General features: G+C 48.0%; 1 protein-coding gene across 3 annotated transcripts in view; it reads right to left on the reverse strand.

Moving 5' to 3' along the window:
• Window positions 1–1140: 1140 nt before the first annotated feature.
• pthlha (parathyroid hormone-like hormone a) overlaps window positions 1141–23811 on the reverse strand; it is a 35315-nt gene continuing 12644 nt past the window's right edge. The window contains exons 1-5 of one of the 3 annotated variants that reach the window (XM_024422174.2): window positions 17322–17616; window positions 17072–17147; window positions 16358–16479; window positions 2237–2800; window positions 1141–2116 (exon numbers count right to left, since the gene is read on the reverse strand). In XM_024422174.2, coding sequence (XP_024277942.1) covers window positions 2260–2800; window positions 16358–16464 — 648 coding nt within the window. In that variant the 5' untranslated portion in view covers window positions 16465–16479; window positions 17072–17147; window positions 17322–17616 and the 3' untranslated portion in view covers window positions 1141–2116; window positions 2237–2259. Of the gene's footprint in view, window positions 2117–2236; window positions 2801–16357; window positions 16480–17071; window positions 17618–23811 lie in introns of those variants that run through there. The other 2 variants (XM_024422173.2, XM_042316308.1) reach the window with 2 other exon arrangements.

The raw sequence follows: 23811 nt of genomic DNA on the forward strand, positions 1-23811 counted from the left end.
GGATGACAGTCAGTTCATACAACCAGACAGGATGACAGTCAGTTCATACAACCAGACAGGATATCAGTCAGTTCATACAACCAGACAGGATATCAGTCAGTTCATACAACCAGACAGGACGACAGTCAGTTCATACAACCAAACAGGACGACAGTCAGTTCATACAACCAGACAGGACGACAGTCAGTTCATACAACCAGACAGGATGACAGTCAGTTCATACAACCAGACAGGATATCAGTCAGTTCATACAACCAGATAGGATATCAGTCAGTTCATACAACCAGACAGGACGACAGTCAGTTCATACAACCAGACAGGACGACAGTCAGTTCATACAACCAGACAGGACGACAGTCAGTTCATTCAACCAGACAGGATATCAGTCAGTTCATACAACCAGACAGGATGACAATCAGTTCATACAACCAGACAGGATATCAGTCAGTTCATACAACCAGACAGGACGACAGTCAGTTCATACAACCAGACAGGATGACAGTCAGTTCATACAGCCAGACAGGATATCAGTCAGTTCATACAACCAGACAGGATATCAGTCAGTTCATACAACCAGACAGGGACAGTCAGTTCATACAACCAGACAGGACGACAGTCAGTTCATACAACCAGACACGACAGTCAGTTCATTCAAGACAGGACGACAGTCAGTTCATTCAACCAGACAGGATATCAGTCAGTTTATACAACCAGACAGGATATCAGTCAGTTCATACAACCAGACAGGATATCAGTCAGTTCATACAACCAGACAGGATATCAGTCAGTTCATACAACCAGACAGGATATCAGTCAGTTCATACAACCAGACAGGACGACAGTCAGTTCATACAACCAGACAGGATATCAGTCAGTTCATTCAACCAGACAGGATATCAGTCAGTTCATACAACCAGACAGGATATCAGTCAGTTCATACAACCAGACAGGATATCAGTCAGTTCATACAACCAGACAGGATATCAGTCAGTTCATACAACCAGACAGGATATCAGTCAGTTCATACAACCAGACAGGATATCAGTCAGTTCATACAACCAGACAGGATGACAGTCAGTTCATACAACCAGACAGGATGTCAGTCAGACACATAGCAAGACACATCACACTCAGGGAAGATACTGTCAAATGTTTAATCCATTCAATATAGGGTAGTCTCTCAGTGCAAGTGCCAAACAACGATATGAAGTTGTTGCATTGTGTTCAGGTTATGTACAGGCCGAGTGAACTTTGAACTTAGGACAGCATTCAGAAGCATAACAGGAGAAAGACAAGGTGGTTCCCAGTGGACCAACTGACGGAGGGGGGAGTTGAAGCACAATGTACAGAGGTTAGGGGTCAGGGGTTGAGGACAGCTGCGTGGGTCGTCCTGGGTCGTGTTCGTTAGGTATCGAACTGAAGAGAACCATCTGGAACGGGGAGGGGACTAGCTGGACTTTAGTCCAATTAGAAATGCTATTTTTTTGGATTTCCTATTTTGAAACATGTTCCATAGTGTGCCTATTGAACACGCCCCTGGTCAACAGCCAACTAGATTAGACGTCTGTGGGCCAGTCAGAGCGGACAGACGAGTCATGTGATCATTATAGAACCATGCAGAGAAGGAGCCTTGATAACACGGAGGAATGACCAACAATGTTTTCTTCATTTCAATCAACCACAAAAAGTCAATTAACTAAATTACTTGTATATATATATATATATATATATATAAATATATATATATATATATATTTATAAATCTAAAAGTGCATTATGGTACAAAAATATAGAAGGTCAGCAGCACCTCAATACATTTACAAAATAAATACACGATTCAAACAAAAATAAATTACAGCAACATCTGACATTAATAATAATCGGCACAGTCCTAACAAAACAAAACAGAACAGGAAGGATTTCACAATTATTACATTATGTTGCTCCGCAGGGCGAGCGTCTGTAATTTTTATTGTCTTCGTCATTATCACTAGTCTGGTGCGTTTACAATATTTACAGAAAATAAATATTTCCTTATTTTACTTTCCAAACAATCACTATCACAGAACCCTGCAACAGGAGTGTCTGGGTGTTCATCTGAATGTCCTTAGGGTTTCTGAAACACAAAAGAGAGAAAGACGTTAGTTCACTGTAAAGTAGACATTCACTCAGCAAACTATCACCCAGAACCAACAACAACAACAACAACAACAACAACCGTCAGGTGTTTGTTTACCTTAGTCAGAGTGTGACAGTGTTCTAGTGCAGCGCCCCCCTCAGGCCGAAGAAGGGCCCTCGCCACTCCAGGTGGTACCCATTCCCAGGCTCCTCCCCTTCCTGCGCCCAGCCCAGTGAGCGCGCCCGCCTCTTCCTCTTCTCCCCCCCATCCCTCCTCTCCCCCTCCCTCCTCTTCCCATTCCTCCCTTTCTTTTTCTTCCCTTCCTTGGCCCTCCGCGCCCCGTCTTTGTCTTTGTATGTTTGGGACTTGTTGGTCTCCTGCGGCAGGTTGGTTCCCTCCTCCTCCATATGGAAGTTAATGGGAAGGTTTTTGGTGCCCCCTGGAGGTTTGGGGTGGGGGTGCAGGGTACCCCCAGTGGTGCCCAATCCCAGGCTGACCCCTACCCCGGCACCCGGTAGTCCCAGCCCCAGTCCGCTGCTGACCACCGGGCGGGCGGGCAGCTCCCTGATCTCAGCCGTATGGACCTCCTCCAGCAGCTCTTGGAGCCACATGCGACGCTTGAAATCCTGCAGCGTCCGGCCCTTATCGTGCATCAGCTGGGCGTGGGTCACCGAGCGCTTCCTAGGAGAGGAGAGGAGAGGAGAGGAGAGGAGAGAGAGAGAGAGAGAGAGAGAGAGAGAGAGAGAGAGAGGAGAGAGAGAGGAGAGAGAGAGAGAGAGAGAGAGAGAGAGAGAGAGAGAGAGAGAGAACAGTTAGAATTGGGACATTGAACTTAGATCACAGAAGGTTGAGAAACACAGACATTCGACTTTAGTTTTTCCGTTGTGTTTTCCCACACGTGTGCTCTCAGGTTTCCAATAGATGTCTCTGACATGAGAACGACACTGTAAAGAGGCTACAGATAAACTGTTCCCTGTAACAGCATGTTAGTAGCCTGGAATTACAACTAAAACCTTCTGTGAAATGTGTAATCACTATGACTGATACACTAGCCAGAGAAATATCTCGACATTGGCATTGGCTCTCATTCAGTCCACAGTGTTCTTGTCATGCTGAATGTCACAGCCTGGATGTACTAAAGACCACCACCACAACTAGAAATATCAACTGTAATTTGACATGATGGTGTCGTTGCCTTCATCTCTAAAACATTTTTTTTATTTTTTATAAATCTTAAAAGTTGTCCAGTCCTCTCATTACCTCAAACAACTGACAGGAGTGAAACCTCTCGGCTCTACTCCGGTGTACAGTTGGATAGCAACAGGGACACTCTCCAAACGTCTTGAAACAATTACACATTTCAACACTCTGATCTTTCACAGGCCAAAGTAAAGTATAACTTTGCTGTTATTTCAAAAACGTTTACGCTTTGAGTCAGACCGAGATCCACGGCCCAGATATGGAGTACAGGAGGAATTCAACATGTTCCCACTAGGGGGTCAGTCTAAATGAACATGTCTCCACTAGGGGGTCAGTCTAAATGAACATGTCTCCACTAGGGGGTCAGTCTAAATGAACAACATGTCCCCACTATGGGGTCAGTCTAAATGAACAACATGTCCCCACTAGGGGGTCAGTCTAAATGAACAACATGTCCCCACTAGGGGGTCAGTCTAAATGAACATGTCCCCACTAGGGGGTCAGTCTAAATGAACAGGGGTCAGTCTAAATGAACAACATGTTCCCACTAGGGGGTCAGTCTAAATGAACATGTCCCCACTAGGGGGTCAGTCTAAATGAACATGTCCCCACTAGGGGGTCAGTCTAAATGAACATGTCCCCACTAGGGGGTCAGTCTAAATGAACATGTCCCCACTAGGGGGTCAGTCTAAATGAACAACATGTCCCCACTAGGGGTCAGTCTAAATGAACATGTCCCCACTAGGGGGTCAGTCTAAATGAACATGTCCCCACTAGGGGTCAGTCTAAATGAACAACATGTTCCCACTAGGGGGTCAGTCTAAATGAACATGTCCCCACTAGGGGTCAGGGAACAACATGTCAGGGGGTCTAAATGAACATGTCCCCACTAGGGGGTCAGTCTAAATGAACATGTCCCCACTAGGGGGTCACTAAATGAACAACATGTTCCCACTAGGGGGTCAGTCTAAATGAACAACATGTCCCCACTAGGGGGTCAGTCTAAATGAACAACATGTCCCCACTAGGGGGTCAGTCTAAATGAACAACATGTCCCCACTAGGGGGTCAGTCTAAATGAACATGTCCCCACTAGGGGGTCAGTCTAAATGAACAACATGTCCCCACTATGGGGTCAGTCTAAATGAACAACATGTCCCCACTAGGGGGGCAGTCTAAATGAACAACATGTCCCCACTAGGGGGTCAGTCTAAATGAACATGTCCCCACTAGGTGGTCAGTCTAAATGAACAACATGTCCCCACTATGGGGTCAGTCTAAATGAACATGTCCCCAGTAGGGGGTCAGTCTAAATGAACATGTCCCCACTAGGGGGTCAGTCTAAATGAACAACATGTCCCCACTAGGGGGTGAGTCTAAATGAACAACATGTTCCCACTAGGGGGTCAGTCTAAATGAACATGTCCCCACTAGGGGGGTCAGTCTAAATGAACAACATGTCCCCACTAGGGGGTCAGTCTAAATGAACAACATGTCCCCACTAGGGGGTCAGTCTAAATGAACATGTCTCCACTAGGGGGTCAGTCTAAATGAACAACATGTCCCCACTATGGGGTCAGTCTAAATGAACAACATGTCCCCACTAGGGGGTCAGTCTAAATGAACAACATGTCCCCACTAGGGGGTCAGTCTAAATGAACAACATGTCCCCACTAGGGGGTCAGTCTAAATGAACATGTCCCCACTAGGTGGTCAGTCTAAATGAACAACATGTCCCCACTATGGGGTCAGTCTAAATGAACATGTCCCCAGTAGGGGGTCAGTCTAAATGAACATGTCCCCACTAGGGGGTCAGTCTAAATGAACAACATGTCCCCACTAGGGGGTCAGTCTAAATGAACAACATGTCCCCACTAGGGGGTCAGTCTAAATGAACAACATGTCCCCACTAGGGGGTCAGTCTAAATGAACATGTCCCCACTAGAACAACATGGGGTCAGTCAAATGAACATGTCCCCACTAGGGGGTCAGGGGTCAGGGGGTCAGTCTAAATAACATGTCCCCCCACTCTAAAGGAACATGTCCCCACTAGGGGGTCTAAATGAACAACATGTCCCCACTAGGGGGTCAGTCTAAATGAACAACATGTCCCCACTATGGGGTCAGTCTAAATAACAACATGTCCCCACTAGGGGTCAGTCTAAATGAACATGTCCCCACTAGGTGGTCAGTCTAAATGAACAACATGTTCCCACTAGGGGGTCAGTCTAAATGAACATGTCCCCACTAGGGGGGTCAGTCTAAATGAACAACATGTCCCCACTAGGGGGTCAGTCTAAATGAACAACATGTCCCCACTAGGGGGTCAGTCTAAATGAACAACCTGTCCCCACTAGGGGGGCAGTCTAAATGAACAACATGTTCCCACAAGGGGGTCAGTCGAAATGAACAATATGTCCCCACTAGGGGGTCAGTCTAAATGAACAACATGTCCCCACTAGGGGGTCAGTCTAAATGAACAACATGTCCCCACTAGGGGGTCAGTCTAAATGAACAACATGTCCCCACTAGGGGGTCAGTCTAAATGAACAACATGTCCCCACTAGGGGGTCAGTCTAAATGAACATGTCTCCACTAGGGGGTCAGTCTAAATGAACAATATGTCCCCACTATGGGGTCAGTCTAAATGAACAACATGTCCCCACTAGGGGGTCAGTCTAAATGAACATTTCCCCACTAGGGGGTCAGTCTAAATGAACATGTCCCCACTAGGGGGGTCAGGCTAAATGAGACACAACCCTAGAGACACAATAGTAGTGTGTCTATTGGCTAAAGTACTGTACACAATTCTACCAACTAATATCCAATCCGTTACTACACATCTCCACCACACCACATCACATCTCTCACAAAGGCTATATATGTATTTATAAACATTTCAGGATTTACTGTGTATCAACAACACAGCCTAGATCACATGTCTCCACTAGGGGGTCAGAACAACACAGATTAGACCACGACTACAGAACAACCTGATCAAGACTACAGAACAACACAACCCTGATCCAAGACTACAGAACAACACAGACCACCCTACAGAACCAAGACTAAAGACTACAGAACAACACAGCCTAGATCAAGACTACAGAACAACACAGCCTAGATCACGTTTCAGGATTTACTGTTACAGAACAACACAGCCTAGATCAGACTACAGAACAACACAGCCCTGACCAAGACTACAGAACAACACAGCCTAGATCCAGACTACAGAACAACAGAGCCTTGACCAAGACTACAGAACAACACAGATTAGATCAAGACTACAGAACAACACAGCCCTGACCAAGACTACAGAACAACACAGCCTTGACCCAAGACTACAGAACAACTCAGCCTAGATCCAGACTACTACCAGGTAAGGACTCTTAGTTTGTTTGTGTGCTGTAATCTGCCAACACAACACTCACTGTACAATATCTGTCAACAACTGGCAACAACATCCATGAAGCTAATCAAGACAATATATTTTGTTCCAGACCTCGTGGCAGGTAATATGTATTTGTTTGTTTGTTTGTTGACAACACAACAGTTATTGTACAATATCAGTCAACTATTATCTGTGTATCCATGATGCTGATCTCCTTGGCCTTCAGTATGAGATGATTCATAGCAGAGAGAGGGAGAGAGTGTTTCCACTGGGACGTCAAATTAGCCTGCTTGCTGCCAAACACTAAGAGATTACTTTTCCTTTCTTTAGGAAAATCCCTCCCCCCCATCGGAGAGAGCAGCATCCATGAACTAATCCCTACTGTCACAGAGGCGTCATGCTGTGTTCAAGAGCATTGGGAAACGGCGGCACACCAACAAAAAAAGAAGGACAACAATATGTATTTTTGTCCGCCGTTTCCCAAAGTTCTTGAACTTTTGGGATTTGATTTGAAGTCATTGTCATATATGGCAGAGGACGCTGTTATTAAAGAGACTGTTACCCAGTCTGCATCATACTGGGTGAGAGCACCTGTTACCCAGTCTGCATCATACTGGGTGAGAGCCCCTGTTACCCAGTCTGCATCATACTGGGTGAGAGCACCTGTTACCCAGTCTGCATCATACTGGGTGAGAGCCCCTGTTACCCAGTCTGCATCATACTGGGTGAGAGCACCTGTTACCCAGTCTGCATCATACTGGGTGAGAGCACCTGTTACCCAGTCTGCATCATACTGGGTGAGAGCACCTGTTACCCAGTCTGCATGTAGTGTCTCAGTGTTATGTTGTAGTGTCTCACTGTGTCTCAGTGTTATGTTGTAGTGTCTCAGTGTTATGTTGTTGTGGCTCAGTGTGTCTCAGTGTTATGTTGTAGTGTCTCAGTGTTATGTTGTAGTGTCTCAGTGTGTCTCAGTGTTATGTTGTAGTGTCTCAGTGTGTCTCAGTGTGTCTCAGTGTTATGTTGTAGTGTCTCAGTGTGTCTCAGTGTTATGTTGTAGTGTCTCAGTGTTATGTTGTAGTGTCTCAGTGTGTCTCAGTGTTATGTTGTAGTGTCTCAGTGTTATGTTGTTGTGTCTCAGTGTGTCTCAGTGTTATGTTGTAGTGTCTCAGTGTGTCTCAGTGTTATGTTGTAGTGTCTCAGTGTGTCTCAGTGTGTCTCAGTGTTATGTTGTAGTGTCTCAGTGTGTCTTAGTGTCTCAGTGTTATGTTGTAGTGTCTCAGTGTTATGTTGTAGTGTCTCAGTGTTATGTTGTAGTGTCTCAGTGTGTCTCAGTGTGTCTCAGTGTTATGTTGTAGTGTCTCAGTGTGTCTCAGTGTTATGTTGTAGTGTCTCAGTGTTATGTTGTAGTGTCTCAGTGTTATGTTGTAGTGTCTCAGTGTGTCTCAGTGTTATGTTGTAGTGTCTCAGTGTGTCTCAGTGTTATGTTGTGTGGCTCTCAGTGTTATGTTGTAGTGTCAGTGTTATGTGTAATGTCTCAGTCAGTGTCTCAGTGTTATGTTGTAGTGTCTCAGTGTGTCTCAGTGTGTCTCATGTTGTAGTGTCTCAGTGTCTCAGTGTGTCTCAGTGTTATGTTGTAGTGTCTCAGTGTGTCTCAGTGTGTCTCAGTGTGTCTCAGTGTTATGTTGTAGTGTCTCAGTGTTATGTTGTAGTGTCTCAGTGTTATGTTGTATTAAAGGCTGTTTCTGCTGTGTGTCTGCTGACAGAGTAATTGGTGACGTGGGTACTGTAGTTCTTATGTCAAAACGGTCTATTTGTTTTAAGGACCATTTCTGTGAATCTCCACAACAACGGTATGTCCAAGCTGTGTCCTGACCACTAGGGCCAGTTCGTTTTACATAACAGTAAAACCATTGATATGTCCAAGCTGACCACTAGGGCCAGTTAGTGTTAGGTATGTCCAAGCTGACCACTAGGACCAGTTAGTGTCAGGTATGTCCAAGCTGTGTCCTGACCACTAGGGCCAGTTAGTGTCAGGTATGTCCAAGTTTCTGTGTTCCTGACCACTAGGTCCAGTTAGTGTCAGGTATGTCCAAGCTGACCACTGACCACTGGCCAGTTAGTGTCAGGTATGTCCAGCTGTGTCCTGACCACTAGGGCCAGTGTAGTGTCAGTGTCTGACCATGTCCAGTCTAGTGTCAGGTATGTGTCCTGACCACTAGGGCCAGTTAGTGTCAGGTATGTCCAAGCTGACCACTAGGGCCAGTTAGTGTCAGGTATGTCCAAGCTGACCACTAGGGCCAGTTAGTGTCAGGTATGTCCAAGCTGACCACTAGGGCCAGTTAGTGTCAGGTATGTCCAAGCTGACCACTAGGGCCAGTTAGTGTCAGGTATGTCCAAGCTGTGTCCTGACCACTAGGGCCAGTTAGTGTCAGGTATGTCCAAGCTGACCACTAGGGCCAGTTAGTGTCAGGTATGTCCAAGCTGACCACTAGGGCCAGTTAGTGTCAGGTATGTCCCTGACCACTAGGGCCAGTTAGTGTCAGGTATGTCCTGACCACTAGGGCCAGTTAGTGTCAGGTATGTCCAAGTTCCTGACCACTAGGGCCAGTTAGTGTCAGGTATGTCCAAGCTGTGTCCTGACCACTAGGGCCAGTTAGTGTCAGGTATGTCCAAGCTGTCCTGACCACTAGGGCCAGTTAGTGTCAGGTATGTCCAAGTCCTGACCACTAGGGCCAGTTAGTGTCAGGTATGTCCAAGCTGACCACTAGGGCCAGTTAGTGTCAGGTATGTCCAAGGGCTGTGTCCTGACCACTAGGGCCAGTTAGTGTCAGGTATGTCCACTAGGGCCAGTTAGTGTCAGGTATACCCTGACCACTAGGGCCAGTTAGTGTCAGGTATGTCCAAGCTGACCACTAGGGCCAGTTAGTGTCAGGTATGTCCAAGTCCTGACCACTAGGGCCAGTTAGTGTCAGGTATGTCCAAGCTGACCACTAGGGCCAGTTAGTGTCAGGTATGACCACTAGGGCCAAGCTGTGTCCTGACCACTAGGGCCAGTTAGTGTCAGGTATGTCCAAGCTGTGTCCTGACCACTAGGGCCAGTTAGTGTCAGGTATGTCCAAGCTGACCACTAGGGCCAGTTAGTGTCAGGTATGTCCAAGCTGACCACTAGGGCCAGTTAGTGTCAGGTACCACTGACCACTAGGGACCAGTTAGTGTCAGGTATGTCCAAGCTGACCACTAGGACCAGTCCTGTCCAAGCTGTGTCCTGACCACTAGGGCCAGTTAGTGTCAGGTATGTCCAGCTGCTGTCCAAGCTGACCACTAGGGCCACTAGGGCCAGGTAGTCCTGACCACTAGGGCCAGTTAGTGTCAGGTATGACCAGCTGACCACTAGGGCCAGTTAGTGTCAGGTATGTCCTGACCACTAGGGCCAGTTAGTGTCAGGTATGTGACCAAGACCTGTGTCCCTGACCACTAGGGCCAGTTAGTGTCAGGTATGTCCAAGCTGTGTCCTGACCACTAGGGCCAGTTAGTGTCAGGTATGACCAAGCTGTGTCCTGACCACTAGGGCCAGTTAGTGTCAGGTATGTCCAAGCTGACCACTAGGGCCAGTTAGTGTCAGGTATGTCCAAGCTGTGTCCTGACCACTAGGGCCAGTTAGTGTCAGGTATGTCCAAGCTGTGTCCTGACCACTAGGGCCAGTTAGTGTCAGGTATGTCCAAGCTGTGTCCTGACCACTAGGGCCAGTTAGTGTCAGGTATGTCCAAGCTGTGTCCTGACCACTAGGGCCAGTTAGTGTCAGGTATGTCCAAGCTGACCACTAGGGCCAGTTCCTTTTACATAACAGTAAAACCATTGAATAGTATCCATCATCACACTAAAACTGAAAACATAATGAAAAGTAATATTCTGAATTATTTTCCTTAGAAAAGATTAACATTAGATCAAGGAAAAAACTGGTCACATAATTTATGAATTTCTCCAAGTTCTTCCAAAGCCACGGAGCAGATATTTACTTGTCCCAGTGCAATAATATCCTGGTAAGAGACTACCTCCCGTACAGAGAGATGTTTGAAAGGAGCTGTGTTTATATACATACAGACATTTCCTGTGATTCTCAGGGAGAGTGAGGCAGGGAACTGAACAGGCTTGGTCTTTGAAAAACGATCTCCCTGTTGTTTTTTAACCTTTAATAAAGCCCAACATCAAACACTCCCCAAGGCACAACTAGAAGAGAGGAAGGAGGGGAAGAGAGGAAAACATTAAGAAAAAAAAGGGGTTGGATACATCCTGATGTGGCACGATTCCAACATAACAGACCTCCTTCTCTTGGCCTACCTGATGATAATTGTTTCTCTGTGCGGGGTAAAGGGGGGAAAAAGGGGGGCAGAGGGAACGAGAGAACGAAATAGTACACTGTGTTTACTCCTACCCACTAGGCATGTCATTTCTCTGCTCTGTCTGATTGAAGCTCTATCCAAACCTTGGTAGACATTTTAGCAAACTTAATTTGGCTCCTGATGCTTGGTGGCCCAGGTCCAACACTATCGTTAGGATGAAATCTGACTCCTACAACTTGGTGGCCCAGGCCCAACACTATCGTTAGGGTGAGTCCTGACTCCTAAAGCTTGGTGGCCCAGGCCCAAAACTATTGTTAGGCTGAGTCCTGACTCCTTAAGCTTGGTGGCCCAGGCCCAACACTATCGTTAGGCTGAGTCCTGACTCCTAAAGCTTGGTGGCCCAGGCCCAACACTATCGTTAGGGTGAGTCCTGACTCCTAAAGCTTGGTGGCCCAGGCCCAACACTATCGTTAGGCTGAGTCCTGACTCCTAAAGCTTGGTGGCCCAGGCCCAACACTATCGTTAGGCTGAGTCCTGACTCCTAAAGCTTGGTGGCCCAGGCCCAACACTATCGTTAGGCTGAGTCCTGACTCCTAAAGCTTGGTGGCCCAGGCCCAAAACTATCGTTAGGCTGAGTCCTGACTCCTAAAGCTTGGTGGCTGGGTTCCAATACATTTGATTGACTCAGTGTTTGTCCTATTTTGAAGCTGTCAACACTGTGTTTGATGTTCGCTGAGATCATATGTGGTCTGGAGGGGTTAGATAGTGTGGTGGGATACAGTAACTCCATTGAGATCATATGTGGTCTGGAGGGGTTAGATAGTGTGGTGGGATACAGTAACTCCATTGAGATCATATGTGGTCTGGAGGGGTTAGATAGTGTGGTGGGATACAGTAACTCCATTGAGATCATATGTGGTCTGGAGGGGTTAGATAGTGTGGTGGGATACAGTAACTCCATTGAGATCATATGTGGTCCAGTAACTCCATTGAGATCATATGTGGTCTGATACAGTAACTCCATTGAGATCATATGTGGTCTGGAGGGGTTAGATAGTGTGGTGGGATACAGTAACTCCATTGTTGAGGACTCAACTCTCCTTCTGGTAAAGTACATCACACAATGATAACTTAATAAAATGCTAATTTTCTGGGACAGCACAGGGTTATGCTCGAGAAACAGACAAAAAAAAAGGCTTTCACCTTTTGTGTTGTTACAAACAAATGTGATTTTATCGTGTTTAAAAAATAAAAAACGCTATCTTTCATTTAATTGGATGCTCCCTTACAATCCAACTCAGTTCAGATCACTGCTGACTGTTTCGTCCAGACTGTAACTACCAAACCCCACAGCTCTGTCTCCTAACAGTAAGGACCTACCAGACCCCACAGCTCTGTCTCCTAACAGTATAGACCTACCAGACCCCACAGCTCTGTCTCCTAACAGTAAGGACCTACCAGACCCCACAGCTCTGTCTCCTAACAGTAAGGACCTACCAGACCCCACAGCTCTGTCTCCTAACAGTAAGGACCTACCAGACCCCACAGCTCTGTCTCCTAACAGTAAGGACCTACCAGACCCCACAGCTCTGTCTCCTAACAGTAAGGACCTACCAGACCCCACAGCTCTGTCTCCTAACAGTAAGGACCTACCAGACCCCACAGCTAAGGACCTACCAGACCCCACAGCTCTGTCTCCTAACAGTAAGGACCTACCAGACCCTCAGCTCTGTCTCCTAACAGTAAGGACCTACCAGACCCCACAGCTCTGTCTCCTAACAGTAAGGACCTACCAGACCCCACAGCTCTGTCTCCTAACAGTAAGGACCTACCAGACCCCACAGCTCTGTCTCCTAACAGTAAGGACCTACCAGAGCTCTGTCCCCAGTAAGGACCTACCAGACAGCTCTGTCTCCTAACAGTAAGGACCTACCAGACCCCACAGCTCTGTCTCCTAACAGTAAGGACCTACCAGACCCCACAGCTCTGTCTCCTAACAGTAAGGACCTACTAGACCCCACAGCTCTGTCTCCTAACAGTAAGGACCTACCAGACTCTACAGACTCTTCAGGACTAACCCCTCCTGGGTCTTACTCTACAGACGAGGGGCCCCATGAACCCTCCTGAGTCCTACTCTACAGACTCATCAGGACTAACCCCCTCCTGGGTCCTACTCTACAGACGAGGGGCCCCATGAACCCGCTACTCTCTCTCTCTCATCGTATGTTAGTCGCCAGGTTCAAAGCTCCTCCTGGGACGGCCCAGCAGCACCTGGTTCTAATCTCCTTTCAGACGCCCTTTTTTCCCAGGAACCAGGAACAAACCTGTCAACACTGCAGCCAAATCATTGTCAGATGTTACTGCTCACACCCCTCCCTCTGAGCAGGGATGCTACCCTGATCCACTTAGATAGACACTGGTTCCATCCTGGCACCCTAGTCCCTAAAAAGTGCAGTGGGCCCTGGTCAAAAGTAGTCTACTATATAGGGGGTATTTGGGTGTCATAACAGACCAGCCATAGACTCTCTCCACATAGAGAACCTACATAGAGAACCTACATAGAGAACCTACATAGAGATCCTACATAGAGATCCTACATAGAGAACCTACATAGAGATCCTACATAGAGATCCTACATAGAGATCCTACATAGAGAACCTACATAGAGATCCTACATAGAGATCCTACATAGAGAACCTACATAGAGATCCTACATAGAGAACCTACATAGAGAACCTACATAGAGATCCTACATAGAGATCCTACATAGAGATCCTACAGCGCCATAATATCAAGTCTCACAGATGTGTCAATGTTATGAGGCTTCACCTTTACCAGCTCTTATCCACATCCACTCCCTCTCCTCTCCTCTCCTCTCCTCTCCTCTCCTCTCCTCTCCTCTCCTCTCCTCTCCTCTCCTCTCCTCTCCTCTCCTCTCCTCTCCTCTCCTCTCCTCTCCTCTCCTCTCCTCTCCTCTCCTCTCTCTCTCCGCTCCTCTCCTCTCCTCTCCCTCTGGCTCTCTGGCTGTCTATGGCTTCATTAAACCTTCTCAGTCAGAGACCAGAGAGAGGGAGGACAGGACACACAGAGAACCCCCTGTGTCAGAGATATTATCTGTGTCAGAGATATTATCTGTGTCAGAGATATTATCTTTCTCAGAGATATTATCTGTGTCAGAGATAGTATCTGTCAGAGATATTATCTGTGTCAGAGATATTATCTGTCTCAGAGATATTATTTGTGTCAGAGATAGTATCTGTGTCAGAGAAATGATCTGTGTCAGAGATAGTATCTGTCTCAGAGATAGTATCTGTGTCAGAGAAATGATCTGTGTCAGAGATAGTATCTGTGTCAGAGATATTATCTGTCTCAGAGATAGTATCTGTCTCAGAGATAGTATCTGTCTCAAAGATAGTATCTGTCTCAGAGATAGTATCTGTCTCAGAGATAGTATCTGTCTCAGAGATAGTATCTGTCTCAGAGATAGTATCTGTCTCAGAGATAGTATCTGTCTCAGAGATAGTATCTGTCTCAGAGATAGTATCTGTCTCAGAGATATTATCTGTGTCAGAGATAGTATCTGTGTCAGAGATAGTATATGTGTCAGAGATATTATCTGTGTCAGAGATAGTATCTGTGTCAGAGATATTATCTGTGTCAGAGATAGTATCTGTGTCAGAGATATTATCTGTCTCAGAGATATTATCTGTCTCAGAGATATTATCTGTGTCAGTGATAGTATCTGTGCCAGGGATATTATCTGTGTCAGAGATATTATCTTTCCAAGGGGAAAAGCTCTCAGATCATGTTTTTCATTCTGGCTCTCATGGGTTTTAAGGAGCGTGTCCAAAATGGCCCCCTATTCCCTTTCTAGCTGCCCTATGGGCCCTGGTCAGAAGTAGTACACTGCATAGGGGATAGGTTGCTGTTTGAGCCTCACTACACAGGGCTGTCGGGACTTGAAAGAGGGTTTACTCTGTTAGGCATAATATAGTTCCACCAAGAGCGCTGGGTTTAGTTTGGTCGGCCGCCTGGCCGTGCATCAGCACTATTCAACCCTCTTTATCCTGACAGACACCAGGCAGCTAGCGGGGGCCCAGCCCAGAGATACCTGAACAACTACAACAGACCGTGAGGTACGGAGGGAGCAGCTAGCGGGGGCCCAGCCCAGAGATACCTGAACAACTACAACAGACCGTGAGGTACGGAGGGAGCAGCGGGGGCCCAGCCCAGAGATACCTGAACAACAGACCGTGAGGTACGGAGGGAGCAGCTAGCGGGGGGCCCAGCCCAGAGATACCTGAACAACTACAACAGCGGGTGAGGTACGGAGGAGATACCTGAATAACTAGAACAGACCGTGAGGTACGGAGGGAGCAGCTAGCGGGGGCAACTACAACAGACCGTGAGGTACGGAGGGATAGGTGTGAAGAGACACCAGACTAACTAACAAGCAAACAAGGACATTTCTGTTTTTAGCCGGTGGTCCAAAACCCCCTGCATGGCTAGGAGAGGAGAGGAGGAGGGGAGGAGGGAAGAGGCGAGGAGGGGGGACCCCCGGGGGGGAGACCGCCTAGGACGGCCCAAAGCGGCCCTAAACGAGTGCTTGGGAACTGGCGGGAGGGAAGGAGGGAAAGGAGGGTGGTTGTGGGGATTTGACTCGCTTTATCACAGAGGGCTTTTTACCTCTCTCTCTCTCTCTCTCTCTCCCTCTCTCTCTACCCCTCTCTCTCTACCCCTCTCTCCCTCTCTCTCTACCCCTCTCCCCCCTCTCCCTCCCTCTCTCTACCCCTCCATCTCTCTCTCCCTCTCTCCCTCTTCCCCCCTCTCTCCCTCCCTCTCTCTCTACCCCTCTCTCTCCCTCTCTCTCTATCTACCCCTCTCTCCCCCCTCTCTCTCCCTAAGTACACACACAGGTGGGTGAACTCTATCTAAACAGCTGGCGGCACGGTCCACAAATGAGCACATTTTCCAGCCTGTTAGAGGCACCACTGCCTCGCCCCCCCACCATGAGACACGACTTTAATACGGAATAAAACAAATACCAATAAAAAATACATTATAATATTAATAATCATTCAAATAATATTGCAAATCAATAAAACAAATAAGAAAATGAATTTAAAAAATATATAGTTTGATTATTAGTAATAACAATATGGGGAAACTAATTTATTTGACTAATATTCCCATTCTCTGCTTCTTTTAATATTGATTGAGGACCGTGACGAACTTGACGGATTGTCAAAATAAAACAGTAAAAAACAGGAGCGTTGAAGTAAATGTGTATTATGAAATAGGAACTTACATCCTGTTGGCGAGCCCATCGATTGGCCGTCCGTAGTGAGGAACAGGGGAACAGAGTAGGAACACAGAGAAGCACCACTGCTGGACGACTCTCCTCGACCACAACATCTTGGACGAAGTCTGCTGCAAACAACAACAACGAAATGCTGCGTTTAAAATGAGGAATAACATCTCAGATTATGAGATTATTACAAAGTATTTTTCAGAACAAACAACCAAACTTTACAGATAAAATATATTTATTTTAATTGTTGTAATGTGGAATATTCATTAGCCTTTTTTTTTTTTTTGGTGGGCGGACAGGGGGACTTATTTTCAAGACAGATTTTTCAAAGCTATGAAATGTCCCTGTGTTTATATATTTCTATGTCTTCAACAACAACAACAACACACAATCTGTTATTCCTGCTGAATAACTGTAAACAGACAGCGCTGGTATTGATTTAAACCACAGTATATTAATAAGGAGAGTCCTGTCTCCACCCACTGGTCTCTACATAGTTCCTGCAGGAGAACGTTCCTGCCAGTTCTACAGACCTCAGCAGCTCTACTGAACTCAAACTAGAACCAGACCCAGCATGTCTCTATCTCAGCTAATCAACCATTCCACCAAGTCCACTTTACCACAACACAAAAACCCTGCTCAGTTCCGCTCTGCTGGATTACATTCAACCCCCGCCAGAGGAGACGAAGACGAGAGGAGATTGGTTCTTACTTGTCCCGCTGTACGTCTGGTCAGTCTCGTCCTCCGACCCCCCCAGAAGAGAGAGAACTCTCTCCAAGGTTCCAGGCTGGAGGGGGTAAAAAAAAAATGAAGAAACCCAAGAGTGGTTAAAGGTCAATCCAGGTGGTTTATGGTCTGTTAAAACAGAGAGGACGGGGGAAAAAAACCCAAGATGACTGAGATCTAAACTGTCCTTCTCTTCCCTCCTGATCTCCAACACGCCTCTTACAGTCCAACTTACTTTTCTCAACTCTTTGTTTCCAAATCGTCTCAATTGGAAATAAAAGCCAAAGCTCAAAGTGATCCAGTGAGAGGGTTGTTTGGAGTTGGTCTCAGAACAGAGTTGTGTTCCAGGTGTTGCTGCTTCCAGCTGAATTTGTATTTCCCTGTGAGTCCGTTCCTCTCTACCGCTCCTAGTAGTTCTGTCCTCTTCTCCTACAGTTGCGCCCTGCAGTCTGCAGTGGTAGTTCTGTCCTGCTCTAGTTATAGAGGCTGTGGAGCCGGCTGAGGCTGCAGCTGGAGTCAGAGTGATGGGAAAGTTTTCAGCAGGATGTCTCTCTCTCCCAGTGTGTCTCAGCTCTCTCTCTCTCTCTCTCTCTCTCTCTCTCTCTCTCTCTCTCTGTGTGTCTGAGCAGGTCTCTCTCTCCCTGTGTGTATCTGAGCAGGTCTCTCTCTGTGTGTGTCTGAGCAGGTCTCTCTCTCTGTCTCTCTCTCTCTGAGCAGGTCTCTCTCTCTCTCTGTGTATGTGTGTGTCTGAGCAGGTCTGTGTGTGTGTGTGTGTGTGTGAGCTGGTCTCTCTCTCTCTCTGTGTGTTTGAGCAGGTCTGTGTGTGTGTGTGTGTGTGCTCTCTCTCTCTCTCTGTGTCTGAGCAGGTCTCTGTGTGTGTGTGTGTGTGTGTTTGAGCAGGTCTCCCTCTCTGTGTGTCTGAGCAGGTCTCTCTCTCTCTCTCTCTCTGTGTCTGAGCAGGTCTCTCTCTCTCTGTGTGTGTCTGAGCAGGTCTCTCTCTCTCTGTGTGTCTGAGCAGGTCTCTCTCCCTATGTGTGTGTCTGAACAGGTCTCTCTCTCTCTCTCTCTCTCTCTCTCTCTCTCTCTCTCGCTCTCTCTCTCTATCTCTCTGTGTGTCTGAGCAGGTCTCTCTCTCTGTGTCTGAGCAGGTCTCTCTCTCTCCCTCTCTCTCTCTCTCTCTGTGTGTCTGAGCAGGTCTCTCTCTCTCTCTGTGTGTCTGAGCAGGTCTCTCTCTCTCTCTCTCTCTCTCTGTGTCTGAGCAGGTATCTCTCTCTGTGTGTCTGAGCAGGTCTCTCTCTCTCTCTGTGTGTGTCTGAGCAGGTCTCTCTCTCTCTCTCTCTCTCTCTGAGCAGGTCTCTCTCTCTCTCTCTCTCTCTCTCTCTGTGTGAGCAGGTCTCTCTCTCTCTCTTTGTATGTGTCTAAGCAGGTCTCTCTCTCTCTCTCTCTCTCTCTCTCTCTCTCTCTCTCTCTCTCTCTATGTGTCTGAGCAGGTCAGGAACAGGAAGGGATTATAGGAGGCAGTGTCCTCCCGCACCATGACTCTCACTGCCTGCCCTTTCTCGCTGTGTGTCTGAGCAGGTCTCTCTCTCTCTCGCTGTGTGTCTGAGCAGGTCTCTCTCTCTCTCTCTGTGTGTCTGAGCAGGTCTCTCTCTCTCTCTCTGTGTGTCTGAGCAGGTCTCTCTCTCTCTCTCTGTGTGTCTGAGCAGGTCTCTCTCTCTGTGTGTCTGAGCAGGTCTCTCTCTCTCTCTCTGTGAGCAGGTCAGGAACAGGAGGGGATTATAGGAGGCAGTGTCCTCCCGCACCATGACTCTCACTGCCTGCCCTTTCTCGCTGTGTGGAGTCAACTTCTGTGTGTTTTCATGGAAGAGATTTCAGAGAAGGTCAAGAGAGAGCGAGTAGGAGAAAGTAAGGGAGAGAAAGTGAGAGAGAGAGAGAGAGAATGGAGGGGGATGGAAAATCAGAGAAGCGAATGGTGGCAAGAAGGTGGCGCCCAAGCAGCACAAGCAGCAGTTAAACAGACAGGCAGGGAGGGAGGGAGGCAGGGAGGGAGGCATGGAGGGAGGGAGGGAGGGAGGGAGGCAGGGAGGGAGGGAGGAGGAGGGAGGGAGGGACAGGGAGGGAGGAGGGAGGGAGGGAGGCAGGGAGGGAGGCAGTTAGACAGACAGGGAGGGAGTCAGGGAGGGAGGCAGTTAGACAGGGAGGGAGGGAGGAGGAGGGAGGCAGGGAGGGAGGCAGGGAGGGAGGCAGTTAGACAGACAGGCAGGGAGGCAGTTAGACAGACAGGGAGGGAGGGAGGGAGGCAGGGAGGGAGGCAGTTAGACAGACACAGGGAGGGAGGGAGGCAGGGAGGGAGGCAGTTAGACAGACAGGGAGGGAGGGAGGGAGGCAGGGAGGGAGGCAGTTAGACAGGCAGGCAGGTAGACAGGGAGGGAGGGAGGCAGGGAGGGAGGCAGTTAGACAGGCAGGCAGGACAGACAGGGAGGGAGGGAGGCAGGGAGGGAGGCAGTTAGACAGGCAGGGAGGGAGGGAGGGGGAGGCAGGCAGGGAGGGAGGCAGTTAGACAGACAGGCAGGGAGGGAGGGAGGCAGGGAGGGAGGCAGTTAGACAGACAGGCAGGGAGGGAGGGAGGGGGGGAGGGAGGGAGGGAGGCAGTTAGACAGACAGGCAGGGAGGGAGGGAGGCAGGGAGGGAGGCAGTTAGACAGACAGGCAGGGAGGGAGGCAGGGAGGGAGGAGGCAGGGAGGAGGCAGTTAGAGGGAGGGAGGCAGGGAGGGAGGCAGTTAGACAGACAGGCAGCAGGAGGCAGGCAGGCAGACAGGCAGGCAGGGACAGGGAGGGAGGGAGGGAGGGAGGGAGGGAGGGAGGGAGGGAGGGAGGGAGGGAGGGAGGGGGAGGGAGGGAGTTAGACAGGCAGGGAGGGAGGGAGTTAGACAGGCAGGGAGGGAGGCAGTTAGACAGACAGGCAGGGAGGGAGGGAGGCAGTTAGGACAGACAGGCAGGGAGGGAGGGAGTTAGACAGGCAGGGAGGGAGGCAGTTAGACAGACAGGCAGGGAGGGAGGGAGGCAGGACAGACAGGCAGGGAGGGAGGCAGTTAGACAGACAGGCAGGAGGGAGGGAGGGAGGGAGGCAGTTAGACAGACAGGCAGGGAGGGAGGCAGTTAGACAGACAGGCAGGGAGGGAGGGAGGCAGGGAGGGAGGCAGTTAGACAGACAGGCAGGGAGGGAGGGAGGCAGGGAGGGAGGCAGTTAGACAGACAGGCAGGGAGGGAGGGAGGCAGAGAGGGAGGCAGTTAGACAGGCAGGCAGTTAGACAGACAGACAGGCAGGGAGGGAGGCAGTTAGACAGGCAGGCAGTTAGACAGGCAGTTAAACAGGCAGGCAGTTAGACAGGCAGGCAGTTAGACAGACAGGCAGGGAGGGAGGGAGGCAGGGAGGGAGGCAGTTAGACAGACAGGCAGGGAGGGAGGCAGTTAGACAGACAGGCAGGGAGGGAGGGAGGCAGGGAGGGAGGCAGTTAGACAGGGAGGGAGGCAGGGAGGGAGGCAGGGAGGGAGGCAGGCAGGGAGGGAGGCAGGCAGGGAGGGAGGCAGGCAGGGAGGGAGGGAGGCAGTTAGACAGACAGGCAGGGAGGGAGGGAGGCAGGGAGGGAGGCAGTTAGACAGACAGGCAGGGAGTGAGGCAGTTAGACAGACAGGCAGGGAGGGAGGCAGTTAGACAGGCAGGCAGTTAGACAGGCAGTTAAACAGGCAGGCAGTTAGCCAGGCAGGCAGTTAGACAGACAGGCAGTTAGACAGGCAGGCAGTTAGACAGACAGGCAGTTAGACAGGCAGTTAGGCAGGCAGGCAGACAGACAGAGACAGACAGGCAGTTAGGCAGGCAGACCTATAGAGAATAGAGCTGCTGGACTGTAGGGATATAGAGGATAGAGCAGCAGGACTGGAGGGATATAGAGGATAGAGCAGCAGGACTGGAGGAGGGATATAGGGCTTTTCAGGGACAGGAGGAAGTGGGTATCAGGTTATCAGGTTATAAGAGTATCAGGTTATCAGGTTATAAGAGTATCAGGGTATCAGGTTATAAGAGTATCAGGTTATCAGGTTATACGAGTATCAGGGTATCAGGTTATAAGAGTATCAGGGTGTCAGGTTATAAGAGTATCAGGGTATCAGGTTATAAGAGTATCGGGTTATCAGGGTATCAGGGTATCAAGTTATAAGAGTATCAGGTTATCAGGTTATAAGAGTATCAGGGTATCAGGTTATCAGGTTATAAGAGTATCAGGGTATCAGGTTATAAGAGTATCAGGTTATCAGGTTATACGAGTATCAGGGTATCAGGTTATAAGAGTATCAGGGTGTCAGGTTATAAGAGTATCAGGGTATCAGGTTATAAGAGTATCGGGTTATCAGGGTATCAGGGTATCAAGTTATCATGTTATCAGGTTATAAGTGTATCAGGTTATAAGAGTATCAGGTTATAAGAGTATCAGGGTATCAGGTTATAAGAGTATCAGGTTATAAGAGCATCAGGTTATAAGAGTATCAGGGTATCAAGTTATCAGGCTATCAGGGTATCAGGGTATCAAGTTATCAGGTTATCCGGGTATCAAGTTATCAGGGTGTCAAGTTATCAGGGTATCAAGTTATCAGGGCATCAAGTTATCAGGGTATCAATGTATCAGGGCATCAAGTTATCAGGGTATCAAGGTATCAGGGTATCAAGTTATCAGGGTATCAAGTTATCAGGGTATCACATTATCAGGGTATCAGGTTATCAGGGTATCAAGTTATCAGGGTGTCAAGTTATCAGGGTATCAAATTATCAGGGTATCAAGTTATCAGGGTATCAAGTTATCAGGGTATCAAGTTATCAGGCTATCAAGGAATCAGGGTATCACGTTATCGGGGTATCAGGGTATCAAGTTATCAGGGTATCAAGTTATCAGTGTATCAAGTTATCAGGGTATCAGGGTATCAAGGTATCAGGGTATTCGCGTATGCAGGTTATCAGGGTATCAGGTTATCAGGGTTAGAGCCTTAATGTGTCTAACCTACTGTAGAGCCTTAATGTGTCTAGCCTACTGTAGAGCCTTAATGTGTCTAGCCTACTGTAGAGCCTTAATGTGTCTAACCTACTGTAGAGCCTTAATGTGTCTAACCTACTGTAGAGCCTTAATGTGTCTAGCCTACTGTAGAGCCGTAATGTGTCTAACCTACTGTAGAGTCTTAATGTGCCTAACCTACTGTAGAGCCTTACTGTGTCTAACCTACTGTAGAGCCATTATGTGTCTAACCTACTGTAGAGTCTTAATGAATTCTTGCTTGGTTGGGAGGTTTGAATCTGGTTTGGTTGGGAGGCTTGAATCTTGCTTGGTTGGGAGAATTTAATCTGGTTTGGTTGGGAGGTTTGAATCTTGCTTGGTCGGGAGGTTTGAATCTGGTTTGGTTGGGAGGCTTGAATCTTGCTTGGTTGGGAGAATTTAATCTGGTTTGGTTGGGAGGTTTGAATCTTGCTTGGTCGGGAGGTTTGAATCTGGCTTGGTCGGGAGGTTTGAATCTGGCTTGGTTGGGAGGTTTGAATCTTGCTTGGTTGGGAGAATTTAATCTGGTTTGGTTGGGAGGTTTGAATCTTGTTTTTTTGGGAGGTTTGAATCTTGCTTGGTTCAGGATGGATTCTTGTTTGGTTGGGAGGTTTGAATCTGGTTTGGTTGGGAGGTTTGAATCTTGTTTGGTTGGGAGGTTTGAATCTGGTTTGGTTGGGAGGTTTGAATCTTGCTTGGTTGGGAGGCTTGAATCTTGCTTGGTTGGGAGGCTTGAATCTTGCTTGGTTCAGGATGGATTCTTGCTTGGTTGGGAGTTTTTCTCGCTGTACCACTGTGTTTCATTGGAACGTTCCAAGGCTGTTCTGAACAGCTGGACTGAATTGGCGACATTTCAGCTCCTGTCAGTTAGTCTTCAGTCAGAGTGGAGGAGAGGAATGATGCACTCACCACACTGTTTATCAAACTTGCTGTTGTTCTGCCTTCAGGAGAGGAGGGAGTTTCACAAGCATTCTTCGCTACCTCGCCGCTGACTGAGGTTAACTAAGGGGGGAAAAAAGCGCCACTTTGCCTTGGGGCAACTGATGAGGCGCCATATTTAAACCAGGTATTTGATATGTTCTGTTTCTCTAATCAGTCATATCAGCTAATCCCAGAGCTACAGTATACAGGTCTTTCTATAAATAAAGGGGCCATTGTGTGACATCCGGGTTAAAATGTTCAAAAGGGTTTGATATACTGTACATGTAAATTCAATTTTATTGCAGCTTCACGTATGTAGTTACAGAAATTCTAGATAGGCACAATAAGACCATAACTCCACCTAGCAACAACACAACATCTACATGTCACAATGAGACCACAACTCCACCTAGCAACAACACAACATCTACATGTCACAATGAGACCACAACTCCACCTAGCAACAACAACACATTTACATGTCACAATGAGACCACAACTCCACCTAGCAACAACAACACATTTACATGTCATTCTAAATGCCTCATGAAACGTGGACACTGCATGTTTCTGTGTCCTGTCTAGTAGCAGGTCTGTTATGTCCGATGAAACATGGACACTGCATGTTTCTGTGTCCTGTCTAGTAGCAGGTCTGTTATGTCCGATGAAACATGGACACTGCATGTTTCTGTGTCCTGTCTAGTAGCAGGTCTGTTATGTCCG

Source organism: Oncorhynchus tshawytscha, unplaced genomic scaffold (assembly GCF_018296145.1).
Source record: "Oncorhynchus tshawytscha isolate Ot180627B unplaced genomic scaffold, Otsh_v2.0 Un_contig_3229_pilon_pilon, whole genome shotgun sequence".
NCBI classification, from domain to species: domain Eukaryota; kingdom Metazoa; phylum Chordata; class Actinopteri; order Salmoniformes; family Salmonidae; genus Oncorhynchus; species Oncorhynchus tshawytscha.